Source organism: Hypanus sabinus, chromosome 16 (assembly GCF_030144855.1).
Source record: "Hypanus sabinus isolate sHypSab1 chromosome 16, sHypSab1.hap1, whole genome shotgun sequence".
Classification (NCBI taxonomy): Eukaryota; Metazoa; Chordata; class Chondrichthyes; order Myliobatiformes; family Dasyatidae; genus Hypanus; species Hypanus sabinus.
In genome coordinates this window covers 33,913,246-33,938,708 of record NC_082721.1, presented here as the reverse complement: position 1 = coordinate 33,938,708, position 25,463 = coordinate 33,913,246, and the positions used below count along the sequence as shown (strand labels likewise).

Here is a 25,463-nt window from a genome sequence, read left to right as displayed (position 1 = left end):
ATCACCTTATTTATTTTTATTTCAGATTTCCCATATCAGTTCTGTTTTGCTTTTGATTATTTATATCAGGTTCTGTCAGAACTGAGTATGCAGTTACTGGAATTACTGTTTTTTTATTATCACCTTTAATGTTATGTGACATGCAGATTAAATTGCTGTTCTCTACCTCCTCTCCTTGTATTCTCTTATCCATGTTTCATCACCTCTTACATGGTTTCATTATTTTCATTTTTTGTCTTTGTTGAGAGTTTTGAATGTGGAAGTTGTGTAGGATCGCTGCATTTTGACTTATGATGTGTCTTTTAGATTTTTCTCAAAGTGGCTGAAGATACAGGAGTGGACAGCGATGTTGCAGGTAATTTAAAAGTTAACACTTCAGATCTCCTTTATTTTTCACAAAAAATATATTTATTTTTTTTATTTAGAAATGGCCATTTCAACCCCTTTTTCTTGATGCCAAGTGTTTCATGTTGTCTTGTCTCAGAAAAATTGGAAGATGCCTCAGACCAGGGATGAGACAGCAAGAATACCTGGGCCCCATCTCTAGTTCACTAGCCAGTGACCTCAGCTGGAAACTGCATGAATCTGAATGTTAGAACAAGAAGGAGAATAGTGATTAGATTTAAAGGGAACATAGACAAATAAAATGGGCAGACGTGACAGATGAAATCCACTACAGAGAACATTTGAGTTGATGAATTTTGGTAGGATTCCTCAGGAAGAACTGTTCCAAGCTAAACGGTACAATGTTAAAGAGGATAATAGAGTCACAGAATAGAGAAATCAGAGGAGCAAACGAGGTGAGTAGTACATGGGATGGCGCTGAAGTGTTCATATGCAAACCTTGGCAGGCAGATGGGCTCGTGAAGAAAGCAGTTAATAAAGTAATTTGAATCCTATGCTTCATAACATGATTTCTAGACTGTACAGTACATCATGTAAAACCAACATCAGTCATTGGATTGGCCATTGCTGATATATTGATAACTTCAAGCATCGTGCTTTCGGAAAGAGATAAACAGCTGGATTGTTCTATGTTCCACCATCCAACAACACCCCCCCCCCCCCCACCACCTCACCATTCCTTGCTCCATTCCTTCACCTTTTTCATCCTTGCCAAATGAGGAACCAGTTTCCGCACCCTGCCCTGCTGATTATAATTCTTTTGGTGATTATTCTGAAACCGAGACATCGGTCAGTGAAGAGCATTTTTACATCCAGTGTGAGATATTTAAGCAACTTATAAAGATTACTTGTTTTTTTTTGTTGATGTTTTAAATCTGCTTTCATTGTTTTAGTGGGAAGCTCTTTGTACAGCTGAGAGCAAGCCCATTGTAAACTTTCTGCATTTACCAAGGACTTGAGTAAAAATTGATCTTCCCCAGCAAAACTATAATAAATCCAAGTTTACTGTTGGATAGTTATCAGCTGTGGAGGAAAGCACGAGACCAGGAATCTTCAGCCCAGATGGAACCCAAGACCAGTTTATCATTTCTGCATCTAGATGTGCCTTTCCTGTTGTGTGTGTCCAGGTGTTTGTTGTTTTCTTGTTGCTACACTTCTGTTACTTGAAAAGCTCTGTGCCACCTCTAAAATGAATTACAGCTTTAAACACAGCAATAGTGTCACTTTAGAGCAGTAGAGAAACTTTGCAGTAGTTTAGGTGTTGGAATTCACTGCTAGACAGAATGGTGGAAATAGATTTTATAGTAGTTTTCAAATAAGGATAATATGAATACCTGAGGAAAAAGCTGCTAGCTTATGCTGGAATATGGGAAGAGAACAAGGCTGAGACCACCTGAACTTGCAGAGTCACACAGCTGAATGGCCTTCTCTGCTGTACTATCTCTCTCTGTGCTGCAGCCCATCTTGAAAGACTTTACCAACCCCTGTTGCCTCTCACATAAAGTTATGGCAATGAGAATCCTCGAAAGAGGAAGTTGGTGGGGGGGGGGGGGAAACAGTGTATAAAATAATAGAGCAAATGAACAAGGTGAGGCTCTGCCTTGTGCCTTTGACATGATAATGGCCCGCCTAACTAAGATTCATTAACATATTTAAATTGTTTCCTTAATTGTGCTGCAACAATTTCAGGGAAAAAAAGATTGGATTTTCTATTTGTGGAACCTGAAGCTTCCTTTACCTGGGTTTTCCTAGTATCAAACCTGGTCAGTTTTGGACCAATCGATTGATTGACATGTTCATCATTGTATCATTGTGCCAGGATGGTTAGGAAATGTTACTGTGGTCTGTAATCATCCAGAAATGTTCGTTCCTATGTAATTTTGTCTTTAGTATAGTAGCACTGGCAGCACTCTGTTCTAAAATATGGCTTGAGTCTTACAGTTGCAGGGTTAAAAGAGCCATGCATCATTTATGCCCTGGTTGTAGGATGCTACACACATTCTGTGTACATTAAACAACCTCAGATATGGGCACTGGCTGTGTATATTTTATTAACAATTATGTTACTGGATGCTGGAAAGAAAGTGCAAAGTGTTTTTGAAATGAAGAAATCACATGCCACAATTCCTTTCCTAATACAGGATGATTTTAGATTCAGACAGGGTTTACATCCTGCACCAGATGTGTTTGTTGGCCAATTAATTTACCAATTAAAAGTCAAGAAATAGGTTTCTGTTGCTGACACGTCAGCCATTTCAGATCACATTCACCTGCTATCTTACAAGTGGATGCACTTCAAAAACTTACTTCACAGGCTTTAGAGCGCTCACAGAAATTCAAAAGCTATTGAATGGAAACACATTTGTTTTGTTATGAAATTTGTAACCTTTGCATTTTCTTTGCATCATTTCATGCGCCAGTTTTAATTTTCTGGGATTTTGCAGATGGAAACGTCCCTATTAAAAGAGTCAGATGTTCAAGATCGAGTGAGCAGACACTGCAGCCTGTCAGTGAGGAAGGGGACTTTGATTTGCCGGATACAGAACATGGTAATACGCACGTTTAATGATCCCAGTCAGCTTTTGGTTCAGTACCATGTGTTACTTTCGCCAGATTAAAGTTCATTAGATCAGCTCCCAAATTGAGTCATCCAGAACAGAAAATTTCCCCACGTTCAGTCCCCTTCTCTTGGGCCTGTAAGGTGACGAAGATGGTACATGTTAAATGTGAGCTCATGAGATAGGGTTAAGAAGTGGGTGGGAATCAGCCCATGGTGTTAAACCTAGTCACTGTCCAGTGATTCGCATGAAAATCTAATGTGTGCCTTTGGATTGGCAGTTAAAATTTCTCATTGTCGAGTAGCTTTCTACCACCTAAGCTTATCCGTGAACATTTAGGCAAGGGCAGAACAATGATACAGTCAGCTTCTCAGGAATATTATAAAAAAAACATAATTGCAACCAAGAAACAGGAGGTATTCCTTCAGAAACACAAACTAAAACACTGGCTTAATAAATATCCCAATAAAAAGGAATATAAATTACCTGTTGTTTTGTCCCATCAACTCCAGGTGTCACATATGAATTTACAATTAAAATATTACTAAATTTAAATTTATCTATCTTGTTCTACAAGTATGAAGAAACTTGGAGAAAATATAGTTTACTAAATTAGAGTTATTTTCTGAATGTTTTATATTGAACACGTTGTCTCTCTATTTCTAATGCTTCCCAAATGCCAGTAAGAAGGAAAGTACGAACAAAAGGTACGATTTAAGTAAAACAGATATAATTTTAATGGAAGTTAACCTTATAGGGACATTTGTAAAACATGGAAAAGAAGGTACTTTGATCACAGAACATTTTCTATTTGCCCAGTGGTTAAATCACGTTCAAATATTTACTTGAAGAAGGGCATTTAACTATTGGCAGTACAGCTGAGTGCATATCAAGTTTAATCCGGCTGATCTCAGTGAGACTCAGATTAAAGAGCTCATCACCCTTTGGTTTAAAGGAAGCAAAAATGCTGGTTTTGCCCTTTTTGATCTTGCTACCTGAAACAGATCTAAAAATCAATGAATAAAACCAGGAAACACTGGGAATTCTCAGCAGGTCAGCTAGTATCTGTAGGGAGAAGAATATAGTTAACTTTTCAACTGTCATCTTTCATATAAAATTGTCCGGGGAAAAGTCTTTGAACTAAAGACTTACTTCTGTTTGTTGCTCCACCATTGCTGCCTGACCTGCTGAGTATTTCAAGTATTTTCTCTTCATATTTCAAATGTTAAGCCTTTGCATTACTGATGCTCCTGTAGTGTCTTCTACAGGGCAGCTGCTTTGTGAAGATACCAATTATACCTTGTACCTGGGGGGGGGGGGGGGGGGGATGGTGAGGGGAGAGCACCAGCACTCAGTGCTGCAGGAGTTATTTTACAGAGTTGACTTATCATTATCAGCTGCAAGTTTAACACTGATACTTCTGAGTGCAACCTCAGCCGAGAACACTTGAAGTTGGCCAGTAACAAAGTATCAGAGAATTTCGGAGCCTCGCCGGATGACATCTTACATGATAAAGCAACACAAGAAAGCTTATTATTAAATATAAGAAAGAAATATTATTAAATATTTTGTTAAATTAGCTTCTATTTTCATTCAGCCAATGACTTGCGTTCCCATGCTGTGGTAATTTTACGAAATGGTTAGGCAGAGCTCATTTGTGATGCCGCGTAGGTCAGTGGTGAGTGCCAGTGGCTCACCACCATCCATAGCAAATGGCTACTTCCCTTTGCCCAATCTGCCCGTATCAACTTACAGCCTGAAACATTCCAATCCTAAAGAGCAAAGTCTGTGCGCTTTGTGCAATGTAATGCTATGGAGTCATAGGTCACTACGGCACAGAAGCAGGTCCATCACACCATCTGCTCTGTGCTGAACGATTATTCTGCCTAATCTAACTGACCTGCATGTGGACCATAGGTGCACCCCCCCCCCCCCCCCGGTATCCCTCCCATCCATGTGTCTATCCATATCTCTCTTAAATGGTGAAATCAAACCACATCCACCTTTGTCATGATAAAACAGATTGCGACAACCCCAACTCATAAAACATTTCATCATCCCAGTCATTAGAGCTTTGATAGTTACTAAGCCACAATAAACTTAGCTGATATTCTCTCCAATACTTTGAATGCTTCTGTGTTTCTAGTCAATGAATCAATTTAATAATTAAAATTTAAAATATTTTTAAATAATTAACTTGAATTAAAAGCTAATACTTTCCAGTTAACTTGCAGCTGCTATTTTCCATTGATATGAATGAATTCATTTTTCCTGCACCAGGTCCAAGCTGCTGCAGATTCTGTAAGTGGATACCCCAGCCCTAACGCTATAAGAGCTAGTGTAAGCTTGTGTTTTTCTGTAGGACTCTGAAGAATCTAGTATCAGAGCTCTGTGAAAAATGTTCCTGCAGCTGGCAGCATTTGATATTCCACAGAGAAGTGATGGCAGTTTGGCATTTCAAAGCACATTTCAGCTCATTAAGCTAAAAACTCCAAGCTTCCATCATTCTTTAATAAAAGAGCTTCCTTTAAACTTTTGTTCAGAATCCAAAGAAACAGACTTCATGCACTGTTCGGATGGCAGAGGCTCATACCAATTGCGTGGTTGGGAGCTCACCCGACAGCAGTTCCACTCTCTGTTCATCAAACGATTTCTCTATGCCAGACGAAGCCACAGGGGACTCTTTGCTCAGGCAAGTCAAAGTTCTACTATTTGTGGAAGCAAGATGTGTATTTTTCTATATTCATCCCCTTCCTGCTTCCTCAAAACAACTAATGTTTATTGGGGAATGGCTTCATAACCATCTTTCTCTTACAGCGAAAAGAAACAAAAATCACTAGAAAAGCTCAAGGGTCGGGCAGCATCCACAGAGGAAGTGTTAATGTGTTAATCTTGTTTCACTCTTTCTCAGTTCTGATCAAGGATCCCGGACCTGAATTGTTTACTTTCTCTTTCTACAGATGCTGTCTGAATTGTTGAAGGTTTCCATCATTTCCTGTTTCCAATACCAGCAGTTTATTTGATTTTCTCTTGCTACCATTTCTTATATTACCCTTATATAGTTTACTCTCACCTGGATGTTGTCTGTTAATGGACTTTAGCAGTAAGTGGGTAACACACACAAACTCACCAATGCAATTTTGTTCGATGTTATACTTGCAAACTTTTCAGAGGAATTTCTAAAATGTGACCGTAGCCACAAATTAAGGCTGAGTTGTCTGTCTGTTGGCTTAGGACCAGAGCCTTACTAAAGTCCCTCAACCAGCCTTCAGGTGTTGGAATATGGATCCAAACATCAAATGGTACGGCCAGTAACACACCCATCCTTAATCTGTCTTGTTTTTCATTCATCAATTTCTGTCTGACTTCTAGTCTGATGATTCCAAAATTACTTTTATTGGTTTCAACCTAAGTGCAATCAATTTTCTTCAGTACAACAATAATCATTAACCTCACACTAAATGACTTGGTAAATGGAATCAGTGTTCACAGTACAAAATGAACATTACATTACATCTAACCTTTGTAGTACCTACCTAGGCTCATTCTATGCTAATACCGTTAAAGGTCTTGAACTGCACCTCTGCCTTCAATCCCATTCTTTTGGGCTGAATTTGCAAAGAGCCAGTTAAAACAGGTAGAGATTTTCCTATTAGGGTTCTACAGTGAAGCTTGCAACTTCAAATAACTTCAGTTGGTGGGTCCCTATTTAAATTATTCTGGTATATTTAAGTACATCATTAATTTATGCAGTAAAGCATGCCAATGCTATATAAACTGATTATCCAATTTAAGCTTGCATGAGGTATGGTCCTTTGATAGAAATCAAAATGAACCAACTTCTATATTTTGTCTTTTCCAGATTGTGCTGCCTGCAATGTTTGTCTTTGTTGCCCTACTCTTCAGTCTTATTGTGCCTCCATTTGGGAAATATCCATCATTAGAGTTGACTCCCTGGATGTATGGAGAACAATACACTTTCATCAGGTATCCAACTTGCATACGTCTCCCCAGAGTATTAAATAATGAATGATGGTTATAAAACTTTGTTGTGCTATTTCACAGAAAGAAATTACAAGAGCATGTTGCATTATTAGTCATCTGGATTCCCCTTAGAAATTAACAAAGTGCATGCTACCTGCTTCTTAAATGCTGTTTTAAAAAAAAATATATATATATATAAAATGTACATGACCTTTCTTCTTTCATAAGGTTAGAACTGGAGATGTTTGCTTCTGATTGAATATGTAAATCCATTCTGAGCTCCTCAGCAAAGGAAAACAGCTCATGCCTGCATACAGAAAGACCCAGTCAACATTTAGGAATAAGCTGATAAGTAGCGAGTAACATTCATGCCAAAGGAGTGCCAGGCAATAACATCCTCTGACAAGACAGAAATTAAACCCCTGCCCCAGATACTTAATGCCATTGCTATCACCAGGTACACAAGTCCTAACACTTATTTGACTTTCAGCTATCTATGTGGCGTAAGTCAGGTGCGTTATAGAATACTCTCCATTTGTCTGGATGATTCAAGCCACAGCAACTCTCAACAGCACTCAGGACTAAACATCCTGTTTGACTGCCATCCAATCCATCATTCTGAAGATTAATTTTGTCCATCACAGGCACACAGTGGCTACAATGAGTATCATCTACAAAATGCCCCACTATTACTCACTGTGTCTACTCTGACAGAACTTCTAAAACCTGTGATTCTTTCTCCAAGTAGGAAAAGGGCAGCTAGTGTCACCATCTACAGGTTCCCCTCCAAACAAACAGCCCTGAGTTGAAAATATAGCATCGGTCCTTCTTCACAGCTGTGTCGAGATGCTGGAATACCCTACCCAGCCCTACTATGAAAGGACCTTCCCCAAAAGGACTCCTGTAGTTCAAGAAGTTGGTACAGCTGCACCCAAATATGAAAACTAAATAAAGAGTTAATGAATTGATTGAACATCAAGATCTTGTCAACAACATTAAAACTATCAGTTTGATGGTGATTCTAAAGTGCAGAATGTTTGAGGATACCAGGAGAATTTCTCGAATAGTGATTTACATTTGGTGCTAACTTCCAGGAGTGCAGATTATTCTGCGCTCTGCCAACCAAATATTGCTGTTAAAATGTTCAACCAACCAAGTACGTTCCTACTGTAAGTGGTGTAAATGATTCCAGTCACAGACTCCGTAGCATCCATTTAATCCCTTGAGAGAAACCTTATATACACACACCAAAAGCTCTAAACGAATTAAGAAAGCCTCCAGGTTAAGCATGTACCTTCAACTTTGCTTGTTCAGTACAATATGATTGATAATTTCATTTTAAACTTCTCTGACTAATTTCTAATTCCTTATTCAGGATTTTTTTCTTAAATGTCAGAGTCACATTGTCTGTTAGTATGCGAATGTACTTCATCTATGTCGATTATTATGCCTGTCTGCACTAATCCCACTTAAGGAATAAAAACAATTTATAATAGATTAAAAAGTTAATTTTAGTTTCTTCCCTCTGAGCATACCATCTCTTGCTTGGGTATGAGTCCATATCATCCAGCATGCTTAAAGGATCTCTTTGATGTTTGCCATTCTCAGTATGTGAAGCTTGCTGTTTCAAGGTGACATCAGGATGGTCTTCATGTAATATCACTAACTAGTCATCTCAGTGGGGTAGGCCACTGGGAAAATTCTTGTTTTATTTGGATGAAAGAACCTTTAGTCTCTGGGTGAATGAGTGAGTGACTATTGAAACTTGTACTTTTATATTATATTGTACTTTGAATTTTAGCACCAAGACAATGAACTCCAAACTAGTCTTACAGTTGGTGTGTGAATACATCACAAGAGGAGCAGGAACTGTGATTGCCTTGATCTTCCTCTTTCTCCCTCCACATGCAAAGAGTGGGAAGGCCACTCTCTGTGCCTCACAGCCATCCTGAAAGAGGTCAGGCAGTTTGTTATGGACCAACACAGATGTTGGATTGTGTAGGCCAATAACACCTTGAGCAAGTTCTCTCATTGAGCTTTCATTTCTCAGGTAACCCGAAGATGGTTACAGTAATTTTTGCGGTGTTTCCCCCTACCTACCTGTTGACTTTTGGACCAGGCAGCAGTGTCAAATTGACCTGGATCAACTGCTACCGAAGCTTAGAGTTGCTGATTATCAACCAACTTATTGGGTCCCGTGTGAATATTGTTTGTCTAATTTAGCTTTCAATTCTTTCAGTGATGATATACCAGAGGATTTCAGTACTCATGAGCTGATCAGTGCACTCCTCAGTGACCCTGGATTTGGTACTACATGTATGGCAGATGGTTTGAATTTGTGAGTATTCTAGTAAAGTTACCGTATCGTTCAAACAACATGCAGTGTTTGTACCTGCTGATCTCCTTCCTCCTTGTTCCTTCTAAACAGTAGAAATGTTGATAGTTTATTTTTGTTATCTAATCAGCTCTACTTTGGTGCATTTTGTAGATGATAGCCCATTTATAATAATCATATTAAACAACTCTTCAGACCCATTTTGCCTTGGTAGTTCATACATTCAGTGAAGTGCTTCATGCAGTCTGTGTGCGTCACAGAACATTCAAAAGGTCAGAACAGTGAAATAATTAGATGCCAGTTTGGTAGTCCCACTGTTATATTTTTATGCATGGGGCTGTAAAGCAATCTCAAAAATCAGTACATTACAATAAACATGAATGTGCTAAACACGAGTTCATTAACAATCATTTATACCTATTGAGCATTGAGTCATACAGTCCATGAAACCAAAGGATTTTCTGCTTGAATTCTTATTTGCTGATATATCCTATTTGCATTTAATGAGGCTTGGAATTGACTTTTCTTAATAATGTTACCTAATTGGCTGATGGTCCTAAATCTGACCCCAACAATATCAGTGATTTGAAGCTCCTATACATAAAGCGAAACAAGAATTTAAAATCTATATACAAATATAATTTAGTTAACTGCTTCTGAAAGATGCAATTTGAGCTTGTGTTTATCTTTGGCACAATAAGCCATTCTAAATTTTGAATGAGCTTTGTGAAACAAAAAGGGATATTTGTACAGATAACAAGTTCGGTCAAGGAGGTTTTAAGGAATATTTTAAAGGAGGAAAGAGTGAGATAAAGGTATATAAGTGATGTCCTGGAGAACTATCAGACAAAAGCAGAGGAGAGATCTAAAAACAAAACTGGTACATTTAAACATTTAAAATTGAATCTTTGTATATCTAGAATCCAGTGATGGTCAGCAAACCCAGAGGTGATTAGTGAATAGGATGTGTTGCAGTTTAGGAAAGAGAAACAGTATTTGATGTCCTTTAATTTTGAGAGTGGAAGCTAAGAGGGAAATGTTGCAATAATCAATAAATTATAATAATAATAATAAAGACATATGATGAGAGCTTTAGGATTAAATGAACTGACAAGAGAAAACCTGTAGATGCTGGAAATCCAAGTAACATACACACAATGCTGGAGGAACTCTGCAGGTCAGGCAGCATCTCTGGAAAGGAGTAAATAGTCACCATTTCATGCCAAGACCCTTCATCAGGACTAAATTCATCAGGGATGAATTAAACTAAGTTGCAGCGGTGGAATTATGTAGGTCTTATTAATTAGCTCAATAAATGAATAGACCGTGACAAGTTCAAAATCTGTACCAATATCTCCATGGAAAAATAAAATCCTCTTCCCTTCTCTCATCCTTCCATCAAATGCTTTGAATCTCAGCCCCTTTCTTTTTGATCTCTCCCTGTATTAAAAAAAACATCCTTTGTTCCTTATTTTTGCCCCTCAAAGAATTTCACTGTTATGTTAAATATCTTCCTTCGTAAGAAACTTAGCTAGTTCAACCTGTTCTCATACTTGCATCTTCCCAGCCCTGGCAACATCCTCACAAATCCTGTGTATTCTCTCTCCAGTGCATTTACACATCTCCTCTAAAGTGGTGACAAGAGTGTATGAATTACTGGTCTGACTAACATTATATTTTGTATTATCTGCTTTTTTTTTAAAATTTTATGCCTCATTCCCCTCTTCCCCCTAAGAGATGAACATTGCTCACAAGGCAGTAATGAATGGGCAACTCCCCCTATTCCTGGATCAGTCATGAGCATTTTTCTCAATGGTAACTGGACGATGCAGAACCCATCTCCGACGTGTGAGTGTAGCTCAGAAGAGAGCAAGAGGATGCTGCCTGAATGTAGACTAGGAGCAGGAGGGCTTCCACCTGCTGAGGTGAGTGGAATAGATTAGGTATGATGAATGTGTAGATAATTTGTGTTTTTCTTTTTTTTGTGCTGATGGCTTTGAAAGCATAACAATGGCCAGGTTCATTGAATGTTTTTATAATTTCTAGCTTGTTGTGAGGTTTATCACTCATTTACCAGAAATGCAGAACCAAATACATGAGAAGGTAGATGGGCACTGCCGTGCTTTGTGACCTTATTAGATATTTTTTGCAGGGTTGTAAACAGAAGCTAGATGAGCAATTTTTCTCAGATCTACTTGATCTGGATTCACTACAATTTGCCTGCAACAGGTCAACAGGAGATGCTATTTCATTGGCTCTTTACTCAGCTCTGGAAAACCTGGACAATGAAGATTCATACGTCAAGATGCTTTTCATTTACTACAGCAGATCTAATTGTTCAGATGCAACCACCACATGTGCATGGGTACCACTTAAATGTCTGAAAGTCCTAGCTGTGTCTATCAAACTACAATCCATTAAAAATATAGCATTTGCACTCAAATCATGTTTACACACCATTTCCAATTGCCTCATTTTTCTCTTGTGTTCAACAGCACACATCTTTTTCTTAACAGGGTGCTTTCTTAAATTTAGGCACTTAGGTTTACTTGTCCTGCTGCTTCATTTAATAGAATTATAGATGATTTGTACCACAAGAAAAATATATGGCTCATTTGTACTAAAAATAAGTAGCCACCAACTTTTCTAGCTCTTGGTCTATAGCCCTGAAAGCCTGGTACGTGTCCAAATGCTTTGTAAATGTGTTGAGAATTTCTGCTTCCACTTCCTTCAAGCAAGGATTCCAGCCTCTGAAGGAAACTAGATTTTCATCTCTCCTACAATCCTTCTGTCAATTACTTTTAAATTGGATTACTTGGTTTCTGACTTACCAGCTAAAGAAAGTAAGTCCTTTGCACTTATCTATGTTCTCATAATTTTACACCCCAATTAAGTCTTGCCTTGTTTCAAAGAAAACAAACTTAAATTATTCAATTTTTTCTCTAGTTAAGATTTTCCAGTTTGGACAAACTCTTCATAAATCTCCAGTGTTTCCTCTTTAGATTTAAAGCATGCCATCTGGTTTGTTGTGTTTCTGACATTACTGTGAATTAATTATCTAATTCTGCCTCTATGCCCTTCCCTTCTAGCTCCCTTCTACCTTCTAGCTTGGCATATTTTTCACTTCAAGTAAATCTCGAGGTCCCTTATCACTTTATGCCCTTATATAATGTTTGATCCATGTCACAACTGCAGTTACTAACACGAGGAAATCTGCAGATGCTGGAAATTCAAACAACACACACACAAAATGCTGGTGGAACACAGCAGGCCAGGCAGCATCTATAGGAGAAGCACTGTCGACATTTCGGGCCAAGACCCTTCGTCAGGACTCATGAAGTCAGACTCTTTACTCAGCTGTGGGAAACATGGGCAATGAAGATGCATATGTCAGGATGCTCTTCATTTACTACAGCTCAACATTCCATACTATCATTCCCACAAAACTCATCACGAAGCTCCAAAACCTGGGCTTTGGTATTTCTCTGTAACTGGATCCAAGATTTCCTCAGTGGCAGACCCCAATCAGTAGGAGTTGGCAATAACATCTCCTCTACACTCATCATCAACACAGGTGCACCACAAGGCTGTGTGCTTAGCCCCTGCTCTACTCACTTTATACTATAATTGTGCGGCAACAATGCTATCTCTGAGTTTTTTGATGACATCACTGTTGAAGGTTGAATCAAATTGGCATATAAGAGGGAGATTGAAAATCTGGTAGAGTGGTGCCACAAGAGCAACCTCTCACTCAACATCAGCAAAACCCAAGAGAAGGTCATTGACTCCATGCAGAAGAAGCTAAAGGTCCATGAGCCAGTCCTTATCAGTGGAATGCAGGTTGAGAATATTAGTAGCTTGAAATTCATTGGTGTTAGCAGGCCAGGAGGACCAGCACATAAGGGCCATCTCAAAGAAGACATGACAGCACCTCCTACTTTCTTAGAAGTTTGCATAGGTTCAGCATGTCACCAAAAACTTTTACAACTATAGATTCACAGTAGAGAATATCCTAACTGGTTGTATCATTCCCTGGTATGGAAACAGCCCAGGAAACGGGCACAGCCTACTCCACCATAGGCAAAACCCTCCTGACCATTGAACACATTTACAGTACATGGAGTGTTGCCACAAGAAAACAGCATCTTTTATCAAAGACCCTACCATCCATTGCTGGAGGAAGTCAGTGGGCCAAGCTACATCTGTGGAGGGAGACAGACAGTCGGTGTTTTGGGTTGAGACCCTCCACGTACAGGGTCTCGATCGGAAATGTCTTCCATCTGACTACCAGCAGCTCTTCTTTGCTTTCCTGAACTGTTGTCAGATATTGAAACTGAAACTCATCCAAGCCACGCCCTCTTCTCAATACTACCACGGGCAGGAGGTACAGAAGCTTGAGGGCTGACACCATCAGGTTCAGGAACAGTTATTACCCTTCAACCATCAGGCTCCTGAACCAGATTCTATGACCTACACATTCATTCTTTACAAATCATCTTCTCAGGATTTTTTTTGTGCAGTTTGTCTTCTTTTGCACATCGGTTGTTTGACAGTCTTTGTCTGATTATGCATAGGTTTTCACAAGTTCTATTGGGTTTCTTTCTTTCCTGTAAATGCCTGCAAGAAAATGAATCTCTACATACTATATGGTAACATATTAGTAGTTTGATAATTTAGTTTGAACTACATTTATTTTGAACTTCCCCTGGCCCTTGGTTTACCTCATCTTGCACAATATGTAGCCCACCAGAAAACATAAGTTATAGCACCAGAATTCACATTGAAATACAGACACTGGACCATTGTAGTTGTCCAGCTACAGGGACTTGATCAAAAAATTGTATAGCATCATATGTATTGACAACACTGGTTTCTGTTTTCTAAACAGATGCATCGGAATACTGGGGACATACTTCAGAACCTGACTGGCAGGAATATCTCTGACTATCTTGTGAAGACCTACCCCCAAATCCTTAGTAAGAGGTATAAAGTGACATGGCTTTAATTGCAAATCATGCAATTAAATGTGCTCTGATTTACTCAAATATGCATTTCAAGTCATTTATTTATTCTGGTGCTCTGTAAGTAACTTAAACTTGTTGTTCATGTTTTCAGTCTGAAAACCAAGAAGTGGGTGAACGAGTTCAGGTAGGTTACTGTATCTAGTGTATAACCAATGAGGGGAAGAAGGTTGACATGCATACTTTCATTATCCAAACGTTACACTGTTTGCCAAAAGGAATCTCTACCAACTTCAAAATTGTTTGGTCTATAACATGAAATTCATTGATGTCAGATTATTTTGGTGCTTTCTAACATGTATGAAAGTGCAGGCTGTCCCCAAAGTTTTTGCTTTTGCAGAAGTCTGTAAACCATATATTAGTAAATAGACAAAATCATACGATATGGTATCGTAGTGTACAGCAACAAAACCACATAAGATTGATAAGAAAGAAAAATAAACTAAAATACTGGGGGGGAGGTGGTGGGAGAGACAAAGAGAGAGGAGAAGCTAGTTCAGCCCATTCTAGAAATGAGCATATGTACACTGGACTTTTGAATTTAGTAATATTACAGAAATTCAATGTATGTAGGGGGTGTCCATAAATTGGGAGTTCATAACTTGGAAATTACCTGTAAAATCTTGGCTAAGTTTCATAAAGCCATCTTTTCCTTTGAGGAAAAGCAATTGAGTAAATTACACTGGGTTTAAATGTGTTTTAACTAGTACCGTACTTCCTAAGAATACCCATAAATAGAAAAATGACCTACAGCAAACCTGTCTATCTGAAAGAGCGAAAAATAAAGTGAATGGTTAATCTCAAACAGTACCATTGAAATAACTGTCCTTTCGCTGCAGAAGTAGCCAGTTCTGCTTTCTTTATCCTAGAACTTTCAATTTTGTTTCATTTCAATCCCTTGTATTGTTTTTATTTTATGCGTATCTTTATAAATCCGCAAGCTGTAAAACTGAAATCTGCTCATATTGGTTTAAAGAGGATATATGTAAAAGTAAGTAGAATCAAGAAAAGGACATCCTTGATCTATTCTAGGTATGGAGGATTCTCTTTTGGAGCACGAAGTTCTCAGATTTTACCTTCGCTGAATGAAGTTAATATGTCCATCACTGAGATCAGGACACGACTTAGTGTCACAAAGGTATGGAACTGCTTTAAACCTCATCCTTTTTCTTAATTGGTCTTCCGGCAATACTGTTAGTGAAAGTCAAGTTCATGAGCCTGGGGACAATGGCTCCTCAGAGTGGTTCTTATGACAATGAAAAGGAAGGCTGCTGGCACGGTGGTTTGAGAACATGCTCCTATTTCATGTAGTGCAGGCAACAGAGAGGCAGAGGTCAGCTGCTGCTTGTGTCGAGAAAGAAAGTTACTGCAGGTGCTGGAAATGAAATCTTTTTGAGCTATAACTTTTAATCAGAACTGGGGAAGCAAGAAATAAAACATACACCAAGTGAAAGAGTGATAGAGTGGGAAGGTCTGTGATAGATTGAAGGGACCAAGTGGCAGTGCCAGATGAAAGAGGGACAGTACAGGCTTTCATGAATTAAAATAAAAGTAGTTCTGGAGTCCTATGTAAACAAATAGGAGAAATTGCCTGATGAGTTGAAACAAAAAGTAGACAAAAGTTTTCAAATTATATAACTGAGTTTTAATGTTTTAAGCACATATGTGTTTTGTGGTCTTTTTTTTAGATTCTTAACATTTTTAAATTAATTTTATTTTCCCATTTTGTCTAAAGTGCTCCCAAGTGATTTTGAACTTTAGATAACTGTGACAGATTTGACGGTTGCTGACTGTGTGGGTGAAGCTCACCAGCTGTGAGGCATTTTTGTGATTGCAGACACAGCAACAATGCTGTCTGATGTCACGCCAGAGTCCTGGCTGCCAGCGAAAGTCATCCACCAGAAACTTGCACTCTATTTTTTGTCTCTCCACAGATGCTTCCTGACCTGTGGAATATTCCCAGCATTCTCTTTTAATTCGGCTTTCTGGCAGCTATTGTCTTATAGTTTGTCAGTGAGATAGTCCGGCGTGAAGTTTAAAAGGAGACAGCTTTACAAAGCGGTAGGAGGGCTTTGGTTCAATGGGGCTTTGGTGATAATGGGTCGAGGCCAGGCAGGTTATCTGTGAAGAATAGAAACAGGAAGTATGTCTGTGAGGCCGGTGATCTGGGTGTCAGATGTGGGAAGTCCGGGAGACTCCCAGCCTCCTGGAAGGCCACATCTGCACCAGGTGCATCGAGTTCCAGCTCCTTGGGGACCAGGTTAGGGAACTGCAGCTTCAGCTCGATGACCTACGTCTGGTCAGGGAAAGGGAGGAGGTGATAGAGAGGCGCTATAGGCAAGTAGTCAGACTGGGGCCTCGGGAGACAGATGTGGGTAACAGTCAGGAGAGAGAAAGGCAAGAGGCAGATACTAGAGAATACCCCTGTGGTTGTCCCCCTTAATAATAAGTACCCCTATTGAGTACTGTTGGTGGGAGACGGCCAGTGTGGGGGAAGCAACGGTGGCCGTGCCTCTGACAGAGTCTGGCCCTGTGGCTCAGAAGGATAGGGAAAGGAAGAAGGCAGCAGTAAGAGGGGGTCAGACAGGTGATTCTGTGGACGCAGGAAAGAAATGCAGGTGGTAATTTGCCTCCCAGGTGGCAGGGTCCGGGATGTTTCTGATCATGTCCATGATATCCTGAAGTGGGAAGGTAACAGCCAGAGGTTGTGGTGCATGTTGGTATCAATGACATAGGTAGGAAAAGGGAGGAGGTCCTGAAAACAGACCACAGGGAGTTAGGAAGGAAGTTGAGAAGCAGGATCTCAAAGGTAGTAATCTCAGGATTGCTGCCTGTGCCATGCGACAGTGAGGATAGGAATAGAATGAGGTGGAGGATAAGTGTGTGGCTGAGGGATTGGAGCAGGGGGCAGGGATTCAGGCTTCTGGATCATTGGGACCTCTTTTGGGGCTGGTGTGACCTGTACCAAAAGCACGGGTTGCACTTGAATCCAAGGGGGGCAATATCTTGGCAGGGAGGTTTGCTAAGGCTATTGGGGAGAGTTTAAACTAGAATTTCAGGGGGGTGGGAACTGAACTGAAGAGACGGAGGAAGGGGTGGTTGGCTCACAAATAGAGAAAGCTTGGAGACACTGCGAGAGGGTGGATAGGCAGGAGATAGAGAAAGAATGCACTCAGACTGATGGTTTGAGACGTGACTATTTTAATGCAAGAAGCATCATGAACAAAGCAGATGAGCTTAGAGCGTGGATCAGTACTTGGAGCTATGATGTCGTGGCCATTACAGAGATTTGGATGGCCCAGGGGCAGGAGTGGTTACTTAGAGTGCCAGGCTTTAGATGTTTCAGAAAGGTTAGGGAGGGAGGCAAAAGAGGTGGGTACGTGGCACAGCTGATCATACATAGTGTCACGGCTTCAGAAGAGAAGGAACTCATGGAGGGATTGTCTGCTGAGTCTCTGTGGATGGAAGTTAGAAACAGGAAGGGGTCAATAACTCTACTGAGTGTTTTTTATAGACCACCCAATAGTAACAGGGACAACAAGGAGCAGATAGGGAGACAGATCCTGAAAAGCTGTATTAATAACAGGGTTGTCATGGTGGGAGATTTTAATTTCCCAAGTATCGATTGGCATGTCCCTAGAGCGAAGGGTTTAGATGGAGTTTGTTGGGTGTGTTCAAGGTTTCCTGACACAATATGTAGATAAGCCTACAAGAGGAGATGTTTTACTTGATCTGGTATTGGGAAATGAACCTGGTCAGGAGTCAGGTCTCTCAGTGGGAGAGCATTTTGGAGATTGTGATCGCAATTCTATATCCTTTACCATCGCATTGGAGAGGGCTAAGAACAGACAAGTTAGGAAAGCGTTTAATATGAAGCTATCAGGCGGAAACTTGGAAGCATAAATTGGGAACAGATATTCTCAGGGAAATGTATGGCAGAAATGTGGCAAATGTTCAGGGGATATTTGCATGGTGTTCTGCATTGAACGTTGCAATGAGACAGGGAAAGGATGCTAGGGTACTGGAACTGTGGTGTACAAAAGCTGTTGAAAATCTAGTCGAGAAGAAAAGAAAAGCTTAAGAAATTCAAAAAACTAGGTAATGATAGAGATCTAGAAAATTATAAGGCTAGCAGGAAGGAGCTTAAGAATGAAATTATGAGAGCCAGAAGGGGCCATGAGAAGGCCTTGGCAAGCAGGATTAAGGAAAATCCCAAGGCATTCTGCAAGTATGTGAACAGCAAGAGGATAAGACATGAGAAAATAGGACCAGTCAAGTGTGACAGTGGAGAAGTGTGTATGGAGCCAAGGAGATAGCAGAAATAATTAATAAATACTTCAGTATTCACTATGGAAAAGGATCTTGGTGAATGTAGGGATGACTTACAGCGGATTGAAAAGCTTGAGCAAGTAGACATTAAGAAGGCATCAAGTTGGATAAGTCTCTGGGACCGGATGAGATGTACCCCAGGCTACTGTGGGAGGTGATGGAGGAGATCGCTGAGCCTCTGGCAATGAACTTTGCATCATCAATGGGGACAGGAGAGGTTCTGGACAATAGGAGGGTTGCAGATGTTGTTCCCTTAATCAAGAAAGAGAGCAGAGATAGCCCAGGAAATTATAGACCAATGAGTCTTACTTCAGTGGTTGGTAATTTGATGGAAAAGATCCTGAGAGGCAGAGTTTATGAACATTTGGAGAGGCATAATGTGATTAGGAATAGTTAGCATGGCTTTATCAAAGTCAGGTCGTGCCTTAAGAGCCTGATTGAGTTTGTTGAGGATGTGATTAAACACATTGATGAAGGTAGAGCAGTAGATGTAGTGTATATGGATTTCAGCAAGGCACTTAATAAGGTACCCCATGTGAGGCTTATTGAGAAACTAAGGAGGCATGAGATCCAAAGGGACCTTGCTATATGGATCCACAATTGGCTTGCTCACAGAATGCAAAGAGTGGTTGTAGACTGGTTATATTCTGCACGGAGGACAGTGACCAGTAGTGTGCCTCAGGTATCTGTTCTGAGACCCCTTCTCTTCATGATTTTTATAAATGACCTGGATGAGAAAGTGGAGGGATGGGTTATTAAATTTGCTGATGACACAAAGGTTGTGGGTGTTGTGGATAGTGTGGAGGGCTGTCAGAGGTTATAGCAGGACATCGATAGGTTGCGAAACTGGACTGAGAAGTGGCAGATGGAGTTCGACCCAGAGAAGTATGAGGTGGTTCATTTTGGTGGGTCAAATATGATGGCAGAATTATAATATTAATGGTAAGACTCTTGGCAGTGTGGAGGATCAGAGGGATCTTGGGGTCCGAGCCCATAGGACTTGAGTGTCTGCTGCGAAGGTTGACTGTGTGGTTAGGAAGGTGTACAGTGTATTGCCCTTCATCAACTGTGGGATTGAGTTTGTGCCGAGAGGTAACATAACAGCTATGTAGAACCCTCATCAGACCCCACTTGGTGTACTGTGTTCAGCTCTGGTCACCTCATGACAGGAAGGACGTGGAAACGATAGAAAGGGTGCAGAGGAGATTTACAAGGATGTTGCCTGGATTGGGGAGCATATCTTATGAGAATACGTTGTGCAAACTCGGCCTTTTCTCTTTGGAGCAGCAGATGATGAGAGGTGACCTGATAGAGGTGTAGAAGATGATGAGATGCATTGATCATGTGGATAGTCAGAGGCTTTTTCCCAGGGCTGAAAAAGCTAACACGAGAGGGCACAAGGTGTTGGTGCTTGGAAGTAGGTATAGAGGGGATGTCAGGGGTAAATTTTTTTATGCAGAAAATGGTGAGTGCATAGAATGGGTTGCCAGTGACAGTGGTGGAGGCGGATACAATAGGGTCTTTTAAGAGACTCCAGAATAGGTACATAGAGCTTAGAAAAATAGAGAGCTATGGGTAACCTTGGGTAATTTCTAAAGTAAGTACATGTTTGCCTCAGTATTGTGGGCCAAATGGCCTGTATTGTGCAGTGGGTTTTCTATGTTTCAATGACTTGGTTTGTCTATGATACACAAGATCACAAGACACAGAAGTAGGCCATTCGGCCCATCAAGTCTGCTCTGCCACTCCACCATGAGCTAAACTATTCTCCCATCTCGTTCCAGTTTCCAGCTTTTTCCCCATATCCCTTGATACCCTGACTAATTAGATACCTATCAATCTCCTCCTTAAACACCCTCAATGATTGGGCCTCCACAGCTGTATGTGGCAACGAATTCCATAAATCCACGACCCTCTGGCTAAAACAATTTCTCCTCATCTCTGTTTGAAATGGGTATCCTCTAATTCTAAGACTGTGACCTCTTGACCTGGACTCAACCACCAAGGGAAACAGCCTTTCCACATCTACTCTGTCCAACCTTTTATTCCATCGACCCTGATACATTTTTGGTTGTTTACATTCCTTCCAACAGATCATCTATGATTAACACAAATTAATATTACCTTCATAGATAGCATTGAACATAATTCTGTCTTCTTCACCACCCTATCTTAGACAATCTTTTTGTCCTATTCGCCCTTCTCCAGTTCTGATACAAGTGTATTTACCTGATGAGTTAACTCTGTTTAACTCCCCACAAACATTGACTGTGAATCCAGCATTTGCTGTGTTGAGTTCCACCAGCCCCAGCTTTCTTTTTGCTTTTCAATACTGGTGTAAGTTGACATCTGAAAGAAACCGTAGGGTCGAAAGGGACACGGGAACCAATCTTATAGCAGCAGGGGATCCGTCACATGACACTTTACACTTCCATCCACAATTAGATGAATATTATTTTATACCTCTCTAGTTTTGAGCATTTGCTGCATTCGGTCTTGTGAAATGATTCTCAGGCTAGGACACCATTATCGGACGTGGAGAAGTTCTGCAATCTAATTAAATTAAACTTGTGAAATTAGTTACCCAAATGGGATAAACTCAATAAATTGAAGCTGTCTGGAAACACACTGACTTCTATAATCTTCCGCATTTGACCCTGTGACCAATAATGTAAATATGGTTGTTACTATTATTTAATGGTTAATAAATTAATGTTTCCTCTTCTTTATAGGGAAGTTCCACAGACCGACTGCTGGAAGACATTACGAAGTTTATCAAAGGGCTGAGCACAAAGAACAATACTAAAGTAGGTCTAAAAGATTTTGATCAACTTTTTTCACACTTGTCTGTCTAACTGAGCCTATTATTATCTCAAATGACCCCCCTGTTTACTGCTGTTTCTTTTGATTTGGAGCTGAGGGTTCATAAAATACTTTCCAATCTGCAAGTTTCCCTTCAAGCATCAAACTACAATGAATTTCACAAATTATTACATGTGATTTCATAATAAGAAGCTGGACGAAAGCACTTGGAACAGCTAGGCAACTCAGTGCAAGCTGGAGAAGGAAACAAAAGAATATTGTGATCTTGTTAAATCAAGTATTGTGAGAGCTTTGTTAGGAACAGAAATGCCCTTTGAGCAGGATTAGCTGAGAATTCCATGTCACTGCTCTTCGGTTGTGTAAAAGGCTCCACATTGGAGTCTAACAATCTTGTCAGATGGGCGGTGGCCAAAATGAAAGATCTATTCAGTTTACAATTAATATTTTGCAGGCTGGATTTCTCGTAGCATTAGAGGAATCCTGCTGGTGTCTATGAAGTGAGACAAGCAAGGATAGGTTATCTTTGTTACTACTTTAGTCTATTTCAGTTAAGTTGTCATGCAGTGACGTTCAGTGATGTGCAGCTCTGTGAAAGTTTATCACGACTGACCCCTGCTGGCAAAAGCTTGACATCCAAGGACAGCAGCAACTCAGGAAAAGAACATAGAACAGTTCAGCACTGTGCTATCTCTTTGGCCCCCAATGTTGTGTCAACCTTTTAGCCTATGCCAAGATCAACCTAAACCTTCCCTCCCACATATTCCTCCATTTCCCTTTCATCCATGTGCCTGTCTAAAAATCTATTATGTCTAATGTATTAGTAATAACTTTAATAATGATGTTCCATACAGTTGGCCCTCCTTTTCCACGGAGGATTGGTTCAGGGACCCCCCCCCCCCCCCCCCCCACCCACGGATACCAAAAAACGCGGATGCTCAAGTCCCTTATTTAACCTGTCTCAGTGCAGTGAACTTTAGGACCCGGTGGAGCTCGCAGCTGTTGCTGAATCCGCAGTGTTTCTGTTCCATTGATGGGAAACGATCACGATTGAAAATAAGTGGAAATAGTAAAGCGATCAGAAAGAGGTGAAACACCATCAGTCATTGGAAAAGTGTCACACTACAGTCGGTCAACAATTGGAACAATTTTAAAGGATAAAGTGAAAATAATAGAGCATGTGAAAGGCCCTGCCCTGATGAAAGTTATAATTATTACTAAGCAACGCAGTGGTTTAATTATTGAAATACATATGTTTCTTAAGTGTTTTATATACTTAAAGGTAAAATATGTACTATATACTAAGACAAATGTTTGACTAATTGATGCTATATAATGCCAGATGCCGACTTACTTATAATACCTAATACAAAGTAAATACTATGTAAATAGTTGTTTTGTTTAGGGAATAATGACAAGAAAAAAAAGTCTGTGCATGTTCAAACAACGAGTGCTGGAGAGAAAACTTCCGGTTTTTTTTCGATCCCGATCCAGGATAACCCACGCATATCCTCCCGTATACTTTAAATCATCTCTAGGTTACTTATAATACCTACTACAATGTAAATGCTATGTAAATAGTTGTTATATTGGATTGTTTAGGGAATAATGACAAAAAAAAGTCTGTATATGCTCAAACAACAAGCGCTGGAGAGAGAACTTCCACGTTTTCCCGATCCGCGGTTGGTTGAATCCACACGTGCAGAACCCGCGGGTAAGGAGGGCCGACTATACTTACTCCTAACTAACTGCAGCCTCCAGTCTTACTAGCCTTCTGGTTAAAGAAAATGGGTCTATCCCAGCCACTAAATGGGCCATACAGAATAACAAGCTAATCATATTTAGTTCACACTTAAAAAATGACCACTGGAAAATGCTGCCAAAGGAACAAAATAATTAGCAATGTAGCCAAACTGAAGAGAAATGTTGGCACTGGGTGAATGGAATTGGTTTTTGGACAGGATTCTGCTAAGATTCAGTAAGGTGTTGCCCGGGATGGAGTATCTCAATCTTGAGGAGAAACTGAATAGATTGGGTTTCTCTCCCTTGAAGTGAAGAAGGCTGAGAGGGAACTTGATGGAGACATAAAATTGCAAAGGACATAGATAAGGGCAAGTGTTGTAAACTTTTGCCGATAGCAAGTAAGCAATAATCAGTTTAGGGTGAATAAGATTTCGCTTTTCATCCAGAGGATGGTTGTAGTTCAGAATTCAGTGCCTTATAGGATGGTGGAGACAGTGACTTTCACAGTTAAGAAGTATTTAATTAGTAGTTGAATTGATGATGCATTGAAGGCTCTGAATCAAGTGCTGGTCAGTAAGATTGGTATAGATGGGTAGTTCATGATTGGCATGGACAGGATGGGCCAAAGGGCCTGTTTCTGTTTTATACGACTTTATAACTGTCTTATTATTGGGGTGGCTGTGGTGTGCCTTGTATGACTCTTTGGCTCAAGTACAGAATGTTAAGAAGCAACTGAAATATTTTATTAGAAGACTCTAGAATACTTCTGTTATATTGGAAAGAACATTTTCTTTTTGTTTGCAGGTGTGGTTCAACAATAAAGGTTGGCATGCTATGGTGAGCTTTGTGAATGTGATGAATAATGCAGTATTGAGAGCAAATCTTCCACCAGGAAAAGACCCTCGTTTGTTTGGGATTACAGCCTTCAATCACCCCCTCAACTTGACCAAAGAACAACTTTCTGAGGTTGCATTGTAAGTAGCCGGTAAAATCATAAAAAGTATTTAAATGGTACCAAATAGCACTAATCGGAACAGATTCTTGATCAGCAAAAATGTCAGAAGTTACAGGAGGAGGGTGGGAGAATGGGATTGAGAGGGATAATGCATCAGCCATGATTGAATGGCGGAGCAGACTTGATGGGCTGAATGGCCTAATTCTGCTCCTTGGTCTAATGGTCTTGGTAGAGACCCAGCTCAAATCTTTGTTCAACAGCTTGGATGCTGCATTTACTATTAGGGCTCCTAGCTAGAAAGTAGACTGTTAGAACTACATCCCATCTTACTCCTATTCGTTATTCAATGGCTCTAAAATCAAATATGTGAGAGGATTGGACAAGGTTAACAGTTGGCTCACATGTTCAATAGGTTCAATTTAATGTCAGAGAAATGTATACAAGATACATCCTGAAATTCTTTTTCTTTGTAAATATTCATGAAAACAGAGTACCCCAAAGAATGAATGACAGTTAAATGTTAGAACCCCGAAATCCCCCCAGCTCCCCCCCACGCATAAGCAGCAGCGAATCAATGACTCCCCCCCCCCACCAGCAAAAAAGCATCTGCACCTTCCACTGAGCACTGAAGCGTGCAGCAAAGCATCATTAAAGATACAGACTTGCAGTATCCCAATTCACCTGGCTACTCGACATACCATAGGCTCTCTCTCTCTCCCCCCCATAAGAGAAAAAGAGATGTTCCCATTTCACAGCGAAAGACATAACAAACAACTCACTGATTATGATGTTAATAGTCTGTTGCATTGCTTTTTTCGAGCTCTGTGCCTAAAGATCTTGAGTCTCTGGACACAAAGCCAGCAACCAGCTCAATGTTTTCGATCTTCCGTGGATTCCCAGGACACATCAGGCAGCGGCAGCGGCCTCGAATCAGCCCGTCTCCAGAGCCGTGACAATCCGGCACCCTGAAGGCGCACCAGTCTTCTGGGCCACATCCCGAAAAGTGACCAGTCACGGGCTCCAAGAGCGGGCCCCATTCCTGCAAAGAACCAAAGTCAGCGTGTAACTCCAGGTCAGGGTCTTCAAAAGAACGCTGAAAAGGGAAAAAAAGAGGTATAAAAGATAGAAATAGAGCTGTTTCTGAAGATACAAGCAAAGGAGTCGCCATTAGGCGCCATCATCCTAAGTTCTGCCCTCCAAGACCCTATGTGATACATCCCTCAAACCCCTTCATACTTGATAACTACAGCCCAGCCACAAATTGCCCTTCCTATGTATAACAGTCTAGCACAGTACAGGCCCTTCTACACAAT

At 40.3% G+C, this 25,463-nt stretch overlaps 1 protein-coding gene across 1 annotated transcript in view; it reads left to right on the top strand.

Annotated features, from left to right (window-relative positions):
* The window catches only part of LOC132406207 (phospholipid-transporting ATPase ABCA1-like), a 186,715-nt gene that overhangs the window by 128,689 nt on the left and 32,563 nt on the right, over positions 1-25,463 (top strand). Inside the window, exons 26-36 of the mRNA XM_059991533.1 lie at positions 307-355; positions 2,850-2,954; positions 5,507-5,655; positions 6,826-6,950; positions 9,187-9,285; positions 11,018-11,207; positions 14,171-14,265; positions 14,398-14,430; positions 15,336-15,441; positions 21,365-21,439; positions 24,000-24,169. Coding sequence (XP_059847516.1) covers positions 307-355; positions 2,850-2,954; positions 5,507-5,655; positions 6,826-6,950; positions 9,187-9,285; positions 11,018-11,207; positions 14,171-14,265; positions 14,398-14,430; positions 15,336-15,441; positions 21,365-21,439; positions 24,000-24,169 — 1,196 coding nt within the window. The remainder of the gene's footprint in view (positions 1-306; positions 356-2,849; positions 2,955-5,506; positions 5,656-6,825; positions 6,951-9,186; positions 9,286-11,017; positions 11,208-14,170; positions 14,266-14,397; positions 14,431-15,335; positions 15,442-21,364; positions 21,440-23,999; positions 24,170-25,463) is intronic.